Raw genomic sequence first — 20,133 nt, forward strand, 5'->3', positions numbered from 1 at the left:
TTTTCTAATTTCCACATTTGCTCGTGCAAAATAGGCGACGAGGCGAAATGATTCTCCAAATTCACACTTCAGTTATTTAATAAAAGCTTTTCCTTTTGAAAACATTTCAACAACTTCCGATCCGACGGCAGTGAAACAAATAATACCAAGGCGAGTTGCCGACATTCAACTTTCACCACAGTTTGCATCCTGAAACAAAAGAAACAGCGCGCTGGTATCAGGAGGAGGTTGCCGTTTTGCTTGGAAACTCGTCCTTCTGTTGACTGAAGTTGCCAGAGACATACAAATATAAACTTTGACTTTGAACGTGTCAAATATATATATATATATATAAATAGAACTTGGTTAAAGATTTTGTTACAAAGTGCAAACACCAAGGAAGGGGAAAAGCGTTCACAACAAGCAAAGATAATGACGTAGAAAAATCAACATCCGTGAACTTTGTCATTGTTTTAGCTGCATCGTCACAATGTCGCCCTCACATTGGGGTTCCTCTGGAGAAAAGGATGAACCTTAGTTAAGAAGCTCCCAGACTATTAACATGACAATCACAGTCGCCACCAGACGTATACATTTAACCCAGTGGCTTTTCCTCCTCCAACCCCCCACCCCCCAAAAAATTGCATTTTAATCCCCACTTAGCAAATACACAGAATGACAACAACAACAAAAAAAAAGACATTTGGGAAGACCAGTGATGAAAACAGGAATGTGAGACCATTTTTGGAATAAAACACAAAACGCTTGGTTTCCCCATGTGTTACAGTGCATATAAAAAGTCGACACACCCTTGTTCAAATGCCAGGCTTGACAAATCATTCAACTTTGTACACTATTAACGTGACTTATAGTGTACAACACAATCCCAATTTTTTTATTTTATTTTGACGGATGTAAAAATAACTGAAATGTGGTTATACAGGTGTGTATAACCTCTTGCAAACGATGGATTTATATTCATTTTTTTTTATTGCAAAAACCTGGTGCTTAAACGGTAAGTCAACCCAAACCTTTTTTTTTTTTCAAGACTATGTTCCCAGCAGGCCCACTAGTTGAAACACGGCATTCTGATTAATATTGCGTTTGTGGAATATGAGTTAAGCAGCAAAATCCGCCCATCTCAGGGGGCGGCCATTTTGTCTTCTGTCGACTGAAAATGACATCACAACTGCTCACAATGACCAATCACGGCTCAGATTCAGAAAAAAGGGCAGCCGTGATGTCATTTTCAGTCGACAGAAGTGACAAAATGGCCGCCCGAAGAGAGGACTAAAAATAGATGGATTATTTTTTATTCCACAAACACAATATTTATCAGAATGCCTTGTTTCAACTAGTGGGCTTGCATAGAACATATTCTTGAAAAAGATGTTTGGGTTGACTTCCACTTTAAACAGGGGTGTGGGGGGTGTAGACTTTTTAAATCGACTTTACATAAACTTTAATAGTGTTGAAAAGGGCACCGATGTGATGGAAATGTGAGAATACTGATAAGACACTTAGACTTGTCCAAAGTGTAAAGGAGGGCCTTCGAGGTTGAGATATTCATACACAAAATCTTGCACCTGTTGTATGACAGGACCTCGGCGGCCATGTGACGACAAATGAACACGTCACACACTCGCCACAAAAGCATTCATAGTGTGTATCGTCACTATTGCGATGCGGTGCGTGAGTGAAAAGGAAGCGCTGCGGGGAACGGCGATGAAACATTTTTCCCGTCTTTTATCTTTCAATAAAGCATCAAATGTAATTTAAATGGTACATGTATGAAGACGTCTGTTTTATGAAGTACAAAAAAAAAAAAAAAAAAAAAAAAAATCTAAATTGAATTTCGGGGAGAAACCAGGCCATTGTCATCAAAATGATATTCAGTTTAAATCCTCCCTTCTGCAGCTCAGTACAAAATAAATACTAAAGAGTAATAACAAACATATGTACACATTTTCAACATTTCTTCAAAATGTCAATTATTCCTTTAGCTCCAACCTTAAAACGTACGTGGCACCGTAGAAAAACATACAAATCTGTTATAGCGGGAAAACAAAAAAAAGTTTACTTTAGTTCACACTTCCTCCTATGTTGAAAAACAATGCATTGAACGGCATCAATGGTCAATTTTTTGTTTTCATGTAGATTTTTTTTTTTTTTTTTTTTTTTTTTTTAATGCAAAGGGGCCCTAGTGTGGCACTGCTGGAAGCTGCTGCGAGGGAGGACGAGGGCAGTAAGAGCACTTTAAACACAGCCATGCTGGGTGTACACAATGCACACAGGACAAAAGACTGCCAAGAGAGTCCGTGTAAAAAGCGGCTTGATATAAAACGGGGAGTAAAAAAAAAAAAAAAAAAAAGGAGAGGGAGGGAAGGAAGGTAAGAGGCGAAGAAGCTGGTTAAAACCCAACTGAAAAGTTTGCCGTCAAGCAAACGTGTCAAGAGAAGAAAAAAAAGTGTGCCAGTCCTGTAGTAGTTCCTTGTTAGCTGACCAGAAAGAAACGGCTAAAAAAGTGAAAAAAAAAGATTCCTCATGAACACGGCGTTTGGACTTCACCGTCTCCGTTTTCCTTTTTGTCCGCGTCCAAAGTCGGGACGGGAGAGAGAAAAGCAGACCAGAACACGCGGCCCAAGAGTCCTGAGCCCGCTTTGCTGCAGTGAACGGAACTAAATGGGAGACGTTGCTCCCTTTGGGTCTGTCAGTGTGGGGGGGGGGGGAATTGTGTGTGTGGGGGGGTCATTAGCCGACATTCTACCAAACAGGTGTCAGTGATGCAACTTGGCCTGTGGGGAGAGGCAGACGGAAACAAGACGTTTCATTCACAGCAAGTTGGGTCCTCTACGTGACATTTTCTCCATTTCTTTATAAAGCATACATTTTATGTCGAAAACAACAAAAAATAAAATCAAAGTGCAGCACAAACCAAATGTAATACAAGGGCAAAGAATTCAAATTTAAGAGCAATTTTATAAGCTATTTGTTGCTACTCCATGTGTAAAGTAGCATTTATGCTAATTTCTTTTAGCCCATCTATTGCACTTTACATTATACGTTAGCATCAAGCTAGTGTACTTTTGTTGGATGAAATATCGCTTGGCTGAACATTTTGGCATTTAACGATGCAATGTTTGATTTTCATTTGTGCGCCAGTGACAAAAGGAGCTGCTCATCTTGTCTTCTTTTGAAAAATAGGTTTTAGCTTTATTTTAAGTTTAAGTTTTCGTTTCTTCAGACAATTGTTTTTCTGCCAGTTGAGAGGCAAAATCCAACTGGACAAGCTGACAAAAGGCTGGAGTGACAGCCGAAATGGTCAGCAAGTTAAGACATTTTTTTTTTTTTTTTTATTGGAGAAAAACAACTCTGAAGAATAGAAACGTAAAATCTAACTTGAAGCAGTTTGAAGTTTGTACAATTTGTTTTTAATATGGCGTCTATATAATGGACTGGTTTGAAACATAGCCCCGCCATAAACTGGGGTTCCTTGTACTATTTTTTTTTTTAAACAGAGGATTTCATCCATATGCAGAGTTAAGACTCATCTGGAGGCTCCACATTTGATCAGATCAAACAAATGGACTTCACGCTACACGTGTCAGTAATGAAAAGACAGCCGACCTGTCTTTGGGACTCGCTTTCGTTGCCGTTGCCGTTGCCAAAGAAGCCGTCCGCACCTCCCAGTCTGCTCAGCTTGTTGCCGCTCTTTCCTTGGTTGGAGCCGGTGCTTTTCCTCTTCCTCCCCTCTGCTTTTTGCCCGTAACTCAAGGCTCCGGGGGAGGGGGCGGCTGCCGGCTCCCTGCCGGACGAGTAGGATACACCGCTGTTGCCAAGATCACTAGGGAGCAGACGAGGGGAATTTGCACTTGATGACATTTGCTGAGCTCCAATTGGATGTCGACTCGCAGAGCTCCGCTTACCTGTTCTTGGAGCTTTGGCCGTGAGCGCCAGCAGCTTTCGTTAACCAGTGGCCGCCGTAGCTCCAAAAGCCGTTGCCCGCCCGACCGTGTCCCTTTTTCCTCGCGGCGGCGGCGGCGTCCGGACCGTGGTAGCCGGTCCCGTTCCGAAAGGAGCAGGAAGAGTTTTTTCTCTTCGCTTCGGCGATAGAGTCCTCTCTCTCTTTGGCGGGGCGCCTGTGCGCGTCGTGGCGGGAAGCGGCCAGGGTGGAAATTGGTTGGGGGGCTTCTCTGAAAGTCAAAGCTGCAGGTGACGACGCAGGATGAGGGAAGGAGGGAGCGCAGGAGACGGAAGTGGACGGGGCGGTTAAAGGAGGGCAAGTGTCCGACGTGGGAGAGGGAGGGGCCGCCTGCTGGGGCGCGAGGGAGGGCAGGCTCTCGGCAGCAAGAGGAACCTTTCTGGAACAGGACGCACGAGGTCGCTTTAAGGCAAGGTGTCTCAAAATTTGGCATCAGCAAAGACATTTTTTCCAAGGGCCACCTCACAATCCGAAATGCAAGTAAACATAATGGCGAAAAGTGCCCCTAAACGCCATCAAGAAATAAAAAGTTGCATTAAAAAAAAAAAAAAAAAAAGGAAAAACTAAAATTGGCATTAAAAGCATCAGTGAGAAAAAAATAGAAAAATTCTGCTTTTGCAGGAACTACTACCTACATTTCAGAATAAAATTGCCCTTTTAGCTTCTCTAGTTAATTAAATTTGCCATAATCTTCAAAATGAGTTTTAAACCTTTGTCGCCGGTCACTATCTTAATGAGTCATTTTATAATCATTTAATAACTTTAATTTAATGAGCTTTTGAAATATATTAACGGTAATTGACCTTAAATTCTTTCACGGCGATACTCCTTTCCATCACTTTGATTCTAAAACTTTTAAAGACTTTGCTTCGTTTCAAACTGCAGTTTCTTATTCTTTTCTTTTTTTTAAGTATTTGTTTTTAATATTTATGGATAAGTTCTCATTAATCAACAACTTTATTAACTGCAATGTAATATTTAAAAATCACATTTTCACGAGAAAAAGTTGGAGAGAAGGGCTGTTTTTTTTTTTATTCAAGAAGAACGCTGCAATCTCAAAGAAGTAAATTTAAAAAATTACTCTTGAAATAAATTAATCAATTTGTATTCATTGTAAACCATATTCTTGACAAATATGTCTTTTGTTCGCGTAATAAAAAAATATAATTCATTCCTGTAATTTTTGCCTAAAATTTTTTTTTTTGTAAACGTTCAGGCAGGACGTCACCTTTAAGCTAACTCATGGAAAGGTAAGGAAAGTAGGATTGAATTTTGTGCGAAGCGGCTACAAAAACACACACCGACCTCCACATTTGAGCATTGAGGTGCTTCTCCACCATGCTCTGGAGCGCCGCCCTCATCCTGTCCCACCGCCTGTCGAACACGTAGTGGCCTCGTCCCATCAGCCTGCTGCTGAATATGCAAAACTGCAAGCAGAAAAGGCGGGAAGGACAATATGAGAAGGCGAGAAATTGCACACTGATAACGTAATCCCCAAACGAGTTGGTGCCCAAAGCTTGTCTAGGAGAATATTAAATCACCCTAATTAACTGATAAAATGCCAGAAACTATAAAAAGAAGTGCGTATTCACCCCTGACGGCTGCGGGTGGTTGTTCGAGAAGTGGACGCCAGGGCTGTGAGCGTCCTCGGGGGTCGGCGCGTCGCCTTCGTCGCTGGAGAGGCGCTCGCCGTCTCCGCCCGCCGCCGTCGGCGTCGTCATCCAGGGCTGGGCTGGGAGCTCCACGTTGGAGGGAAGGGTGGGGAAAGGTGGGGGGGCAGGAAAGGAAGCTGCTGATGGAGGCTGAGGCATGGAGGTGGCGATGCCCGGAACCCTGCAGGAGTTACAAAACACAGCAGGGGAAAGAAATGAGAGGAGGTGGATCAGAAAGCCACATTCAATTTCAATGCATAGATTCTTTATCCTCCGTAAAAAAATAAAAAATATTGGGTTGACCTGAGCTTTAAGGCACCACTTTAAGTTAAAAAAAAAAAAAAAAGGAATGGGAGGGCAAAAGATATTAAAAGGGCAAAAAGAGGGAAACAAAAGTTTGATGTCATGAAAAACAAAGATTTTGTGAAATCAGCACAAAGGCGAAATTATTGCATTTGCGAATGTCTGTCAGTCAGAGCAGAGGACAAAAAGAATAGAATCGGTGTGTGACAAGAAAGAGGAAGTGAGTTTCTCATCAGACGTTCTTCTCAGTAACATCCCTCAATTGTTGTTTACAGCATCCCCTGGTGGAGAAAACATGAACAGAACGCCCGAATTTTCCTCCCCCCGTTCCTACCTGGGTATGTGTGCGTTTGCCAGCTTTAACTTCAACGTGGACAGGGGGCGTCCATTTGGGCAGTGAGGCTTGCTAGGACAGGAGGCGTCCTGCGAGGCCGCGCTCAGGCTGCAGCCGTCCTTCTCCTTCTCCTTCGCTCCCTCCTTCTCCTTCTCCTTCTCCTTCTCCTTCTCCTTCTCCTTCTCCTTCTCCTTGCTCCTGCCTCTGTGCTCGGCCAGGAGGACATCGAAATGTTTCCTCCTGCCGGGCACGGCTCGGCGGTGGGTTAAGGAGTGAGTCTGCCAGATAATTGACACAATTTGCCATTTTCCACAAGGAAGGAAATTATTATTTTTTTTCTGTTTGTTGATATAGTGAACAAATAGTTGAGTGTGTTTGGGACGGACGGTGCCATACCTTGCAGGTGAGGGAGCGCGTGCACGGCTGTTTGGTCTCAGGGTCTTGGACGCCACAGTGCTTATTTGGGTCAAATATTCTTCCTGTTCAAAAAATAATGACAATAAAAGCACAAATTAAAGTGAAAACGACTGTCACAAATTAGCGTTAGGATTTCCCCATCTGCGTCTACTCATGAAGAAAAATAAATAAATTAAAAAAAACAGATAAGCAGAACTTGGCAGAATTCTAAATTGGTCGCGACGTTTTTATGACATCCGGAGTGTCAACAAGTGAGCGCTGAAAGCTAAATTAAATAAATAAAAGAAAAACACACCAGGGAGGCCTCTGTGATTTCCCTATGCCAACATCAACAGCAAAGGGAAAATAAATTAAAAATGTGACCTCATAACTCGAGAGAGGGCAGAGCGAAAAAAATGCAAGGGGGGGAAGAAAAAAAAAAAAAAAAAGGGGGGAAAACTATCAGTTCAGAGTCGTAAGAATTAAAGTGAACCGATTTGAAATCTGGCGGGGCGAGGGAGTGAGAAAGTGCCTCTGCCTGTCACGGCCATCTTGTCTGCAGCCCAAAAAAAGAAAAAGTTCTAGCTGGACGCCCTCCAAAGCTTGCTGAGATAAGAATGAGTGAGTGTGAATTGATGACGCGCACGCATGCACACGGTCATGGAGACAGAATCACTGCTAACCTGAGAGTCTGTTATGCGCTCGGGAAGAAGCCTTGGTGCCATTTTGATTCCTCTTCTCGGAAGGCGACGGCGTTGACAGCTGAGAGGCCGGCCGGTGAGCGGGCGAGGGGGCGGGCGAGGGCGACGGCGACGAGGACGGCCGCCTGTCAAGAGGGGAGCGCGCCGGGCTGGGCCGGCCGTCCGCGGACGACGGCGACGCGGAGGAGCGCGGCGTGGGCGGCCCGCTGCTGCCCCGGCCGTTGGGGAGTTTCTCGCTGGAGAAGGCGGGAGCGGGGGGGAGCGGCGGCTGTTTGAGAGGGGACGAGGAGGGCGAAGAAGACGAGGAGGAGGCGGAGAGGCGGACTTGTGAGGTGGAGTTTGCTCGGCTGAGGCACGGCATCTTCTCCAAGCTCACGACCGGAAGCGATACACTGCAGGGAAGAAAAAGATTTTCAATGAATTGTTACATCCCTAGTATACAGGAAAGTATGAATTCTCAGGAACAGTTGTCAAATATGTGATCGCTGTCAGGGGGAATCTTAAGGAAATAAAAATAAATAAATAATAAACGACATGCCACTGAGTATTGTATGCAACACGGATGCTAATTTCCTCTAGCTCGTCTATGGTGTTTCACATTGTGGTTAGCATTCAGCTAGCAGACTTTTGTTTCATGAAATGATATGGCTTGGTCGAATATTACGGTGTTTAAATATACAATGTTTGGTGGGTCGGCGTGTCACCATGGCTTGCTCCGTGCCCCCTTGGGAGGATACACGGCGAGTGGTGCTTTGCTGAAGCGCGAGTGAGGATAATCTTTGGGGATCCGAAAGGGCAGGGCGTCCCCGGGACCGCTCGCCACGGCGGTGGCTTTGGCCTTCGCGAGGACCAGCGGGCTCCTCGAAGGGACGGGAGAGCTGTGGCGCTTCTCTGAAACGAGACAAAACGAGCGTTTCAACGGCGCGGCGTCCCTGTGAACCCTGCCGCGCGTGCGCGGCGCGCGCGCACGCACACACACACACACACACACACACACACACACACACACACACCACAGCCGTCAATTAGAAATACATTTGGAGCCTGAGCCGATCAGAGCGCACGAGTGAGCGGACGCCGACGAGCCGGACGCGGGCAAGGGGGAATAAATCAAGAGAGGAGCTCACACTTACGGTTCTTGCTATGCATGTCTTTGTGGGAGCAAAGTGGGGAGGGAATGGAGGGGGGGTGTGGTCCAGGATTCTCGCGCTCTGTCTCACTGGGAAACTAAACCCCAGCTACCTGAATGAAGGGACACAGAAGGAACGGGGAGAGGGACAGAAAAACACTCAGGAAAAATACGTGGACAAACTCTGTCGCTCTATAACATGATGAGATGTGAGCACGAGAGTGTGTGTGTGTGTGTGTGTGTGTTGTTGGGATGGCAGGTGAGTAAACAGGCAACTGGAAGCAGACGACTACGGGCAGCTGTATTCAGAGTAGCGAGCTCAAAGTCCACAGTAGCGTTCGTAGGTATGCAGCTACCGTCAAGGCTGCGCCGCCACACGTCAGACGAGAGCTCATCCGGAGCTGGTCGGGAACGCGGCGTACTGATTTACAATTGATGGCCGGCTGCCCAGGCAAGGTCACTAAGCCACTCAACTGCAAGGGCAACCCCGGCCGGCCACGACGCACTCTTGCCTGCCATCCTTGTCGTCATGGCGATGCCATTGAAGTAAGGACTCAAACCCAGCTCATGAATACAAACTTCACGTGCACCTAATAGGGACGTAACGGTTCACTCGAGCCCCGATTCGATGCGATTTTCAGTTTTCGATTCAATCTTTTAAAAAAACGGTTCAATTCATCGATTAATCCGGGCGAATCGATTTCAAATCGATTTTCGATTCATCGTTACGCCCCTAGCGCCTAATGACTACTTGTTATGACGCCGCATGTATACTGAGTGTGTTTTCGACCTGTTGTTGCGCCACCCCACCAATTGCGTGTCAGCAGGCAGAACCGCTGGAAACAAGGCTTGGAAGGGAGGGGGGAGGGTTGGGGCGGGCTAGGAGCAGGGACAAAAACAACAGTGGCTGCCGGGAGCCTGTGTGCATGTGAGTGTGCCCTCACAATAGCACTGACCTCTTTCCGCTGAGAAACCGAAAGTAAGACTGCGTGCGCACGCAATTATGCCGGTGTCCCTTTTCTCTCGCAGGAAGCAGTTTGCGCGTGCGACTAGGCGCTGAGGTTGGAGACGCGCGCCGCGCCGCGAGAAGCGGCAGCAGGAGCAACTCGCAGGCTGATGAGAGCGAACCCGGTGGCGCAATCAGCGAGCGCCGATGACAGCGTAAACGCTCTTAATTGGGGCACTCGGCTTTGAGCGCGAGTGCCTTGCTCAAGGGCAGCGTTTAAAAATACAGGGTACACAAAGTGATTTGTTTTGTTAAGTGTGGACAATTTTGCCAAAGTGTGGCGGCGTACTCGAGGCCATCAACGGCACACTGAATCATTTATGTGGGGCCGCTGCTATCGAATATTTTTAGAGGTGATTAGTCTCCCGATTACACCATCAATTAATCAGGAAAAAAAAAACGTGCACATGAGGTCCAGGTATATTTTTTGTCTACTTGCGGTCCTCATCTTTTCATTGAACTGAAGAAGTTGTGATTTTTAACGGAGTAAGTCTGGCCCGGTGAGTGCCATGGGTGCCAGCAAATGAGTGTAGAGTTGGGCGTACTGTTGAGTGCCTGGGCACCAGTGGCTACGCTTACTTGGACAACAATTCTTTAATCCAATCAGAGTTCGGATTAAAATTCGGATCGGATTTTCATGGACACTAAAATTATGTATCCAATTAGGACTTCATGCATCACATTTTCAAGCGGAACAAATTATTTTGACATGCGCAGATTGACCAAATATACCGGAAATAGTTGAAGAACAAAACATCACCCTGTCTATTTGTACTTTAAAGGTTGACGTTATTTCACATATATTTGCCATCTGTGATTTAAATCTTCCGATATTAGTTAGGCTTTTTTAAAAAGTAGCAAAAATTGCCGGATTCTTTACACATTAACACATAACATACGACAAAAACAATTACATTCAAACACCAACCGAAAAAAAATCCCCCAAAACTCCATTTGTACTGATTTTTCTGTTTTAAAGTTAAACAAATAAATCGCAAAGTATTGTAAAACAGTCAAATGTTTTGCCTGTAATTCATACCTTTATTGTTGCAAGCATGGAGAGACTAAAAAAGCTACTTGATTCCTTTTTTTTTTTTTTTTAAATAAATCATCCTATGAATTTAGTTTTGCTGAAAATCGGAATTGGCCTAACAAAAAAAACAAATGAGTCGGGCCCTAATTATAACAGTTTCAACATTACTGATACTCGGATCAAACCATTTCCAAGCATGTTGGGGAAAGAAAACATGAAAATGTGTCTTGTTTGTTTACCCCACTTAAGGATTTGCCATGATAAATATTAACAGTTACCATTGTCAGTAGATTTGGGAGAATCCCTACATAAACTAAAAAAACACTCAATTAATCTTACCGTAGTGTGTGAGGAAGCCCTGTGGGGTGACCACCTGATCGCAGACAAGGCAGACAACGAGATGACAGTCCTCCAGCACTGGAAACAGACGGCGGTGGAGCATCCCTGAGGAGGGCAGCGAGAAGCAGCGTCATCAGACAAATCCGGCCAATCAGAGACTTCCCGCCCACTCCATATAGAAACACCGGATTAAGACATACTTCTGCCTTCATTTTGAATGGATCCGCATTTATGGAGAGGCGCTGAAATGTGCGTTTGACGAAGCTGGCGAGGTGGGAGGGGGAGGAAGCTGGAGCGAGCGTGGGTGTTTGTGTACAAGAGCGTGTCGTGGTGACATTGCAACGCAGACCAATTTGCTGTCATTCGGAGGGGCACAAAGTCTCCAGCCAAGGAGCTGACAGGTAGGAAAATGAACTCCAAAGCGTGAAAGTGGGACCGGAGCATTCACTCCACGGACGCCAGTTTCATTACGAGTTTGAATTGAGACAAAGAACAGCTGACCTGTTGCGAACAAATTCATTTCACGATTGCAGTGGAATTCAATTTGGCACAATTTCCTCAATGTCTATATTCAAATTAAGCTCTTAAAAAAAAATGAACCACTTTGTGTGCTTTAAAAAAAAAAATAAAAAAAAAATCTAATCATAGGGTCGCATTTCGATATCAAGGCTTCAGTCATTAGTGTCGAGCAGCTGCGAAAACTCAGCAAGGACGAACTCATTCAGTCTCCTTTTGAAATGGCAATTTACCGGTTGGCGCAACACTTGATTCTGCTCACTTTTTGCAGTTTCAACTTAAACACAAAGACGACCTGCTTGAACCGCTAGGTGTGTTTTTCTCGCTGCTTGCCAGCCAGCATGTAGCGCTTCACTCTGGCTCTGAGTGAGGGAGATTAAGCATGGTGGTGACTGTGTGTGTGTGTGTGTGTGTGTGTGGCTGGTATTTGACCAGCCAATGTGAAGAGGTCCCCCGGCCGCGTGTTTATTTGTGTGAGTGTACACGAGGGCTGCGGCTCGGCAGTGATTCAACAGAGTGACGTGAGTATTTCGAACCACAAGGTGGGAAGGAACTCCTCTGGAAGTCCAAAACTGGCTTAAAGCCTCCTGCCCCCCAAAAAATGTAAACAAACAAATACAAACAACCTTTTGACAGGTAAGTTACTTCCTTACTGTGCTATATTTATCCCATGCTGTGTGTATTAACAAGTTGGTGGTTCTTCATATTCGGCTCTTGATTTAATTTTTCGATGCGGGTTTTGAGAGACGACTTTGGATTGAAAAGACCTTAAATCTTGACCCCTTTTGACTTTGTATTACGAAGACGGCCATAAATTGGTGCACCACCATCTTTATGGGTGTTCCGTAAGAAAACAAGACAAATGGAAAGAGCGGTGCAACTATTAATCCAACTAATCGATAAATTAACCGATAATATTTATCAAAAAGAAGTTACAGTTACTTTTAGGGTCTATTTGGCCCACATTTAGGAAACTGTGAGGCCTCAAGGTCTCAATTTCATTCCTTTTTCAAAAAATTAATCACAGCAAGACATTCTATTGTTTTGAGTTTGAAACAAGGGGTCTTTTTTCTAGCCCGCTTTTTGACGTTTTAAAGGCTAAAACGTCCTTAATTTGTTTACACATTGGCAACATTTAAACACCACTTCCTTCCCAATCTCTTTTCACTAGCTTGCTCATGAAAACAAATATGCAAACGTTTTTGTCTTGCACCTAAACATATCCCCAAAGTATATTTTACAGTTTTCAGAAACAATAAGTGCTGCGTGAACTGCAATTGATTATGTCGCAGAAGTAGAGGGCAAGGGCAAGTTGAAGCTGCAGTAGACGACAATTCTGCAACAACAAGCCATCACGCAGCTTCACGCGACAGCTTCAACTTCCTCCACTCACCTTCTTCATTGACACCACAAAGCACTCCGTGGCACTTCTCCAAAAGCGATTCTGCGTGGAAACAAAATGTGACAACCAATTCGAAAATAAGAAGCATTCAAAACTTTGCAGGGGGCGCGCGCACACATACACACAGTGGTTAGCATTAGCTTGTTAGCAGTGACCGCCCCCCCCCTCCTCCTCCTCCTCGCTGTCAAAAAAGCAGCTACCAAACTTCCAAGTAGTGGATAGTTTCTACATAGCTTCGGTGTAGGAGTCAAGTGGGCCGAAAACACGCAGCGTCAGTTCGCCTCGCAGCCTCGAGGAGTGCATGGCCCACAAGTCGGGCTCTTCATTGGCCATTCGGAACTCGTCTTTTTTTTTTTTTAATGACAGTTACTTGGCTGCTTTTGACAGACGCTGCGTGTTGGTGGAGGAGGCGAGTCAATCACAGAACACTTGGCGGCTGGAGGGTGCGGGGATGTGGCGGGGAGTGGGGGGGAAGCACTTCCTGACACTTTGCCCGCAAAAAGACAAGCGTCAACGGCCGCGCGCCTTCGCAACTTACCGTCAACGAGACGCAGTTGAGTCGCACCGACGAACGAAGACCAAGGCTCGCTGAGGAAGCTATCCGGACTTGGTATGAGGCGAGCCAGTGTCGCCATTGCTCTTCCTCCTTGTTGCTTTGCCGCGAGCCGTCCTTCCTCTCTCGCTGGTTCGCACGCAGCAGGCGAGGAACGAGCCAGTGACGTAATCTCCGGCACCTTTCGGAAGGCATCGGCTCGTGTCGGAGGGTTGGAGTGACAAGCGAGGGTCGCGACTCTGAGGGCAGAAGTTCAGCGTGGAGAAATGAATGGCTTCTGCTGGAGTTTTTTTTAAATAAACCATTTCATATGTTACTCAGTTTATCGCTCGCAGGATGGAGATTTAAGGGTTAATTTTTTTTTTAACTTGTAAAAATGGTGTGCATGACATGACTAAAGGCAAATGCAGCACTCCACATCCTTGAACTGCAAATATTTTAAATATTGTTTATCATCAATTAAAAATTGCTGATTTGGGAATTTTTGGGAGCTAGATAAAGCCCTTAAAAGTCCCTGTTGAACATTATTATCCAACAAATTCATCATTTCAACGATTTTACTGTTATTGATAAGAAACAAACATTTAAAATAGTTAACCACTGTACTTCAACATACATTTGACATAAAACGTTTTCATATTAGTGACATGCCATATATTTGATACAATGGAAATGAATCATACTCACCAGAGATACTGATAAGTGAAAAAAATCCAACATCCACATACATGTAATGGGAGCAGGGCAGCTAAGAGAAACACTACAAAATTAAGAAATTGACTGTTGGAATCCATGAATCCAATTACATGGAACAAATAGTAGAATTTAAGTTGTAAACATGTCAGTGCAGTATTTAGCCCTGCTACCTAGCGCTTATATTATTAACCAGGAGCCATTTCCACAAAATAAAGGTTTCCATCTATTCTACTGCGCTGACCTCTTGTGGCCAAAATATGCAACTGCACTTCATCAGGACAAATGAGAAGCATATTTTACTCACTTTAAATACGCAATAATATAGGGGGTTGGGGGGTATATTTACACAATATTTATATATATTTTGATTGTATTGCAGAAAAACAAAGATTTATCTACATACCGAATATTTCATAAATCAGTCAAATGATTTAAATGTCAACACAGATTTAATGCATCAGAGCCATTTGGGACACAGCAAGTGCAGGGGCATCACCAGTATACCCCCCAGCCCGCTTGTATCTCATCTTTTATTCGACAACCATATCTACTTACATTCTTAGCAAATTGCAACAGATACCAAAATGCATTGGAGATACAGAGATCTCAACGCAAACAAATCAAGCATCAAAAAGTACAGAAGGAGAAAAATAAACAGTGAATGGAACATAACATGAACATATTAAATGAGGTTAAAGGTGAAATCAGGGACGCCAATTACCCCCGTCGAGTGTCAAATATCCGCTTTGACGTGAGTCCTCTCTCTGTAAGCGCTATTCAACATCCTGCCACTGCCACCTCATCCATAAGTAATGGAGCGGAAATCACACCAGATATATTTTTCTTGACAACCGCGACCAAAGGTGTCTTAAGCACAGCACGTCTCACATCGCTTCCCCAAACGCAATGAAATCCTGACATATTATTTATTTGGTTATTGTTTTCCCTGACTCCAGTTGCTGGACGAGGGCATGTTTAAAACCCTGATTCCACCTTTGCTGGAAAAAAAATAATAAAAGCGCGTAGAAACTAGTACATTCCACAACTCAATCAGTTGTTTCTTGAAAAACTAAAGAAGTCTAAACAGGATTAAAAGAATCTATAAAGCGAATTCAGAGATTTATCCCTAAATATATAAAAAATGTTGCGAAACTCGTTAGCTATCCCTACACCGCTCAAATTCATGCGTCCGTCAGCCGCTAGAGTGCCTCATTGTCCAACATGAGTGTGAGCGCATCAGAGTGTGAAAGGCACCAAAGAAAAAGAATGGGGGAGCTGGTGTGACTGCTTCAGAGCGCCTCGTTGTTGCTGAATGGAAAAGCTAGTTGAACAGGGTGTGATTTTAGCCAATTCAGCGTCTTGATTTTTCATTAATTTGAAGGCTCGTGATTGTTTTAATCATTCAAGACTTGTCAGCCGTTGTTAACACTCATCTGTGGTGTGTCAATTTTACAAGACATTTCTTTTCACTTTACAGGGACTTTAATGAACACTGGCATAAAGAAAGGCGCGGACAGAATGAATAACCTCCTGATATAATTAAGCTTCGATTCTTTTTTTTTTTTGGCGCATGCAGCGAGCACCTTTTCTGATGTGAATAAAGGTGGGAAATATATAATCATATAAATGCATTCAAAAGCCAGGAGAGCCTCATTAAATGTTCTTCCTGAACAAAGGGAGAACAAAACCCCATCCTGAGCTCAGAATGAGTCATCTTCTCAGCCAAAAAAAAAAAAAAAAATACACAACAAAATTCAGCATGTACGTAAATATTAAGGAATTGAGTTTTTAGGCGCCATCATGAGTACCTTCCTCTGACTAGGACATGCTAAGAGGTATTAGCAGTACCCTAATGAGGACCCTGAACTTCTTTGGTCAAGCTACTAAATAAACATGAAACGCAAACTTTGCTGTAAGAAAGTAGCAATTTGATATTCTAAAAGCACTGGTGCATGAGGAAATCGGTTTTCTTTGGCAACAAAACGCCAATTTGCCAATTAAGTTTGTTTACGGCGTTCGTGGGCGTGTGTGTATTAGATAGCTGCAGGAACCTGCTGCCTCCCCGGTCCCGGTTGGGTTGAGATTTTCTGCGAGTGCCAGCGAGTCTCCTTGTACACGAACCAAGCGTTGCCGGCCCACACGAACATGTTCAGGTAGCCAAACACCTGAGGGGGATTTTTAAAAGACAAAAACAAAGCATTTTTAAATAGGAAGAATTTGCTGGCTCATTATGGGCTTGTTTGTGAAAATGAAAGTGTTGTTGCTCAGTGTCTCATGACTGTGTGAGTCAGGACGCGTGTGCCAAGGAAAACGGGTAGTGACACTTTTGCATAAAATCCAATAGATGGCGCCATTAAAAAAAATCACTTTCTTCCTCAAATGTATTTTCTATCTACTATGTTTGTTGCAGCAAAAGCTAAGGAAGGATTGGATGAGCCCCACTAATTCTGCCTAGCAACAAGGCACTAATGTCACATTCCCAGGAAAATAGCCCAATGTTTGCCAACCGTCATTGCGCGTGTGGGGTTTGAACGCTAATCCCCCCAGCGATCGACGCAAAGTCTCACCACGGAGATGTTGAGCGTCCGCAGATTGGCGAACTCGGTGACCTCGCAGGTGACGTTACTCCCCTTGCAGAGTGCCAAGGTGGCGCCGATGCCGTCGGTATCCGTGGCGTCCTTGATGTTCTGAAGACCCTTGGCCCAGGCTGACGAGCACACCAGCCACAGGAACACGATGACCGCCGTGATCACAAAGTCCTACAGATCGACACATTCAATCGTTGCTTCGCTCTCAAATCGCGTTGGAACGGCTGAACTTTATTTGAACAGGGGGTGTGTCCACTCTCAACAGGACAGAGATGCAAAACCCTCACCAAAATGGGTCCAAAGTCAGAGTTCTTGTAAACATGCATGTAGCCCAAATAAACCAAAAGGGCGGCCATGCTGTACAGGAAGCAGAAGACGGCCACGCCCACGAAAAACTCGGCGGCGGAGGACGAGTCTCCCATCAGGTGCGTGGTGCTGACCGTGTGGTTGCATATCGTGGCGTTGCCCTCGATGAGCGGCACCTGGCTTAACCTGACGACGCCAAGCACAGCTGATATAATCAACCAACCGATATTGGGCCTTTTCAAAATATGAATCATTCTCACCGGAAGGGGTAGTGGAAGTTGACGTCGAGAGTTTCGTTCCTGCCATCGCCGCAGAAGATGGACACGATGTTCTTGGCCGCAAAGCCGCCGCAGCTCCCGAAAGCAAATATGGCCGTCAGCTGTTTGGGGAATTAGACAGAATAGCGGATTTTTTTTTCTTTTTTCAGAAATGGCATTCTCCTGTTATCTATGATGGTCTCGAATGCTGGGGACTAAAGTGTCTCCTCCTTGGAGAGCATTACGCCGCAGAATTCCCAGCAAGAGCGGGGCCGGGATGCGATTTAGCGCGGAGAAGACCATCTGATGCCAACGCACGCAAACGCCATTCTTTGGAATCGCGTTTGAAGAAGTCAGATGGAAGTCGCCTGACATCAGCGACAACATGAAAGCATGTTCGACAAGCTTTATGCGAGGCCTGTGCGGGGAAAAAAAAGTGATACTCTTATAAAGTATGACATTGGAGTGCATTTCTCTTATTGAAAATTGCACGCTTGACCATATCGGGTCAAATTTGTGCCGAACAGCCTGTAAGGCTTAAGGGTGTGTTCTGTTTAAAAGTGCTGCTTTAGCATTTTAGCTTCAGCCCTCAAGAACCACATGCACGCTTTAAACACACACACACACCTCGAGGCCTTGAACCAGATGTTTCTCCATATGTCACCGGCCCCTGTGCGCTTCCTGCTAAAACGCTTACCCCCCCCCATTAGAAGTTGAAGCCGTGGAGCACATATGAGACGACAACATGGCGGTCATTCTCCTCATTTGCATGCATTCGAAACTTCCTGTTTACATTTGAACTATTTGAATCTCAGGAAGTTTTTAGGTCCACTTCCCGCAACGGAATGATGACATCAACTTCCTGGGTGTTGTTTCCCAGTTCATCAAATGACATAAGACTTTCACAATCAACATGTGACCCAGTATGTAATGTGCGGCTCCTTTCGGAGGAAAATAGAACAGCTGCAATTAAGTAAGCCGATGGAGGTGACTCACTGCACACTTAGACCCAGTTGGAAGCCAAACATGACTCAGTCTTGTTCACATTCATGCACAAATACGCGGCACATGTATGAGCTATTTCCGCCTGACTGTTATTCCACGAGGTGAATTATTACTGAGCGTGGCTTTACTCTGTAACTGTGTCATTTGAAGGGCAGGAAGACGGTGAAATGGACACCAGCTTAATGCTAACACGTAACGCAAAACGCCATTGCAAAGCTGATAAAGAGAATTGGATGGTTGCAGCGTTATAAGCATGAAGCAAAGTTTGAACACAAACCATGCATCAACATGTACAGTCAATATACCATATTCATGTATTATTTATCTTCTGCCAAGAACTATTGTTGCTGCAGTTTACTGAGTCACTCGCAGTAGTTCATGACTCTTACACTGCCACCCGATGGCCAACTTGTATTTAATATTTCATCATGATGCACAAATTGTTTAATTCATTATATGTAATTACTGTTTGGCAAAGCTTGCTTTTATGGAGTGCTATTTTTCTTCTTCATGTCATTGAATTTTGACTTTTTTTTAATGCTTTAAATCAAATTGCATCAACAAAAAGTCAAGAAAACTGTCCCGAAACGTTCTATTGCTACTTACTTACGACTACTGAGTAGTATAGATTAGGAAGGAAAGAAAGAACCGCACCTCCTTGTCCTCTGGTGCTGACCCACTTACTTGACCACACACACACACTGAGCTTTTAACAAAGAACTCACTTACCCACTCCACTAGTTTGACGAAGCCCAGCGGCTCCTTCAGCGGCGACAAGTTGAGTCGAAATCCGGTCATCACGACTAAGTGGGTCCAAAACTTTTTAACGAAGCCGAGCCCCGAACTGTGTAAGAATCGGTGATGTTGGTCCCACACACGGAGGCAAAAAAAAGTGGGAGTGATTTGACAACGTGACGTGGTTCTGCTGGCTCACACTGCAAAATACGAGCACTGAAAAAAGTGACTAAGAATGGAAAAGTTCGATGATGGATTCCGTCGATTTGGTACCGAAGCCACAGGAAACTTTTTACAGTACAAACAAGCAAATCAACTAGGGCGTTTTTTTTTACAGCGTGGCGTCTGACACGCGCATAGCGAATTTGATTTCATTTGTTACAGCTCCCAAAATTCGCCTTGAGATGGAATGCGCCAGAAAATATAAAGCCGTCCCAAAAGTCTGAATTTCGTTCCAGTCTACATTTTTGTGGCTTTAATTGGCACGTGTTCAGGCTCAAGTTTACGCGTGCGCGTTCTCGATGGCGACTGGGTCATATGACAACTAGAACAAAAGGCTAATATTCTACTAGTTATTTAAAAAAAAAAAAAAAAAAAAAAAAAGGAAATGTCTTAGTGTTACGGTACCGAACACAAAACAGTGCACATTATACGTCCACATCACATGTCATCAAAATTAAGTAGCAATGACGTCCTAACAGCCGCACACTTGACATTTCAAAATGTATTCGCTAAAAAGTTAATAGACTTAAATTTTATCGCTCTAATTTGTTTGAAATAGAGGTTTGGTTATTTTCTTTAAAGGTTAAAAATTTCTGTTGTAAACTGCGGATGCGAGAAAATATGCGTATGAACGCAATGCATTATGTGAAGTGTAGTATCCAGTGCTTGCTAATAAGATATCATGCAAACGGTTTATGCTAACTAAATCAGCGTAATTTCAGTGGGTTGTTAAAAAAATATTTTTTTTCAACTAAAACAGAAACATGTTTTAAAACATACTGTAATATTTAAGGCATTATATATTTTGTAATTAATTGCACTAGTATGAAAAATAGTCAACCCCGTACAATTGGACAACGACAAAATATTTAATTTAACTTCGAAAAACAAGTTTATCAGGAAAACTGGTTCCCTAAAGTACAATTCAATGCCTTTTTCCTTATAGTGGACATTGAACAAGAGAATTTAAAGCCCCCCCTCAAAAAGAATCAAAGGTCA

General features: G+C 44.1%; 2 protein-coding genes across 5 annotated transcripts; both read right to left on the minus strand.

Moving 5' to 3' along the window:
* Nucleotides 1-51: 51 nt before the first annotated feature.
* atxn7l1 (ataxin 7-like 1) lies at nt 52-14,323 on the minus strand. 4 transcript variants are annotated; one of them, XM_086022026.1, is made up of 12 exons: nt 13,311-14,323; nt 12,764-12,814; nt 10,855-10,959; nt 8,052-8,238; nt 7,330-7,739; nt 6,647-6,729; nt 6,251-6,528; nt 5,554-5,794; nt 5,267-5,388; nt 3,906-4,340; nt 3,607-3,823; nt 52-2,774 (listed from the first exon to the last, which is right to left on the minus strand). In XM_086022026.1, exons 1-12 carry the CDS (start codon nt 13,405-13,407, stop codon nt 2,757-2,759), a joined length of 2,244 nt encoding a protein of 747 aa, XP_085878152.1. In that variant the 5' UTR covers nt 13,408-14,323; the 3' UTR covers nt 52-2,756. The 4 variants fall into 4 exon arrangements, with proteins under 4 accessions (XP_085878152.1, XP_085878151.1, XP_085878150.1 ...); XM_086022025.1 differs by lacking the exons at nt 12,764-12,814; nt 13,311-14,323 and adding an exon at nt 8,481-8,589; XM_086022024.1 differs by lacking the exons at nt 52-2,774; nt 12,764-12,814; nt 13,311-14,323 and adding an exon at nt 8,481-8,585 and having other exon boundaries at nt 2,812-3,823.
* A 146-nt stretch (nt 14,324-14,469) lies between these two features.
* sypl1 (synaptophysin-like 1) lies at nt 14,470-19,836 on the minus strand. The gene is made up of 5 exons (XM_086022032.1): nt 18,907-19,836; nt 17,176-17,294; nt 16,897-17,101; nt 16,589-16,780; nt 14,470-16,186 (listed from the first exon to the last, which is right to left on the minus strand). The coding sequence occupies exons 1-5, from the start codon at nt 18,973-18,975 to the stop codon at nt 16,055-16,057; spliced, it is 717 nt and encodes a 238-aa protein (XP_085878158.1). The 5' UTR covers nt 18,976-19,836; the 3' UTR covers nt 14,470-16,054.
* Nucleotides 19,837-20,133: the final 297 nt, after the last annotated feature.

This window comes from Filicampus tigris, chromosome 22 (assembly GCF_054856515.1).
Source record: "Filicampus tigris isolate MCC_2025a chromosome 22, RoL_Ftig_1.0, whole genome shotgun sequence".
NCBI lineage: Eukaryota > Metazoa > Chordata > Actinopteri > Syngnathiformes > Syngnathidae > Filicampus > Filicampus tigris.

What these genes read in the sequence shown, in the direction of transcription:
- sypl1 (XM_086022032.1), bottom strand. Translation starts at nt 18,975, where the DNA reads ATGACCGGATTTCGACTCAACTTGTCGCCGCTGAAGGAGCCGCTGGGC. An exon ending in CTGACTTTGGACCCATTTTG is followed by an intron (nt 16,781 to 16,896) that starts GTGAGGGTTTTG and finishes GTCGATCTGTAG; the next exon opens with GACTTTGTGATCACGGCGGT. An exon ending in GGACGCTCAACATCTCCGTG is followed by an intron (nt 16,187 to 16,588) that starts GTGAGACTTTGC and finishes AATCCCCCTCAG; the next exon opens with GTGTTTGGCTACCTGAACAT.
- atxn7l1 (XM_086022026.1), bottom strand. Translation starts at nt 13,407, where the DNA reads ATGGCGACACTGGCTCGCCTCATACCAAGTCCGGATAGCTTCCTCAGC. An exon ending in GGGCTTCCTCACACACTACG is followed by an intron (nt 8,239 to 10,854) that starts GTAAGATTAATT and finishes GTCTCGTTTCAG; the next exon opens with AGAAGCGCCACAGCTCTCCC. An exon ending in CGCGCTCCCTCACCTGCAAG is followed by an intron (nt 6,529 to 6,646) that starts GTATGGCACCGT and finishes ATTATCTGGCAG; the next exon opens with ACTCACTCCTTAACCCACCG.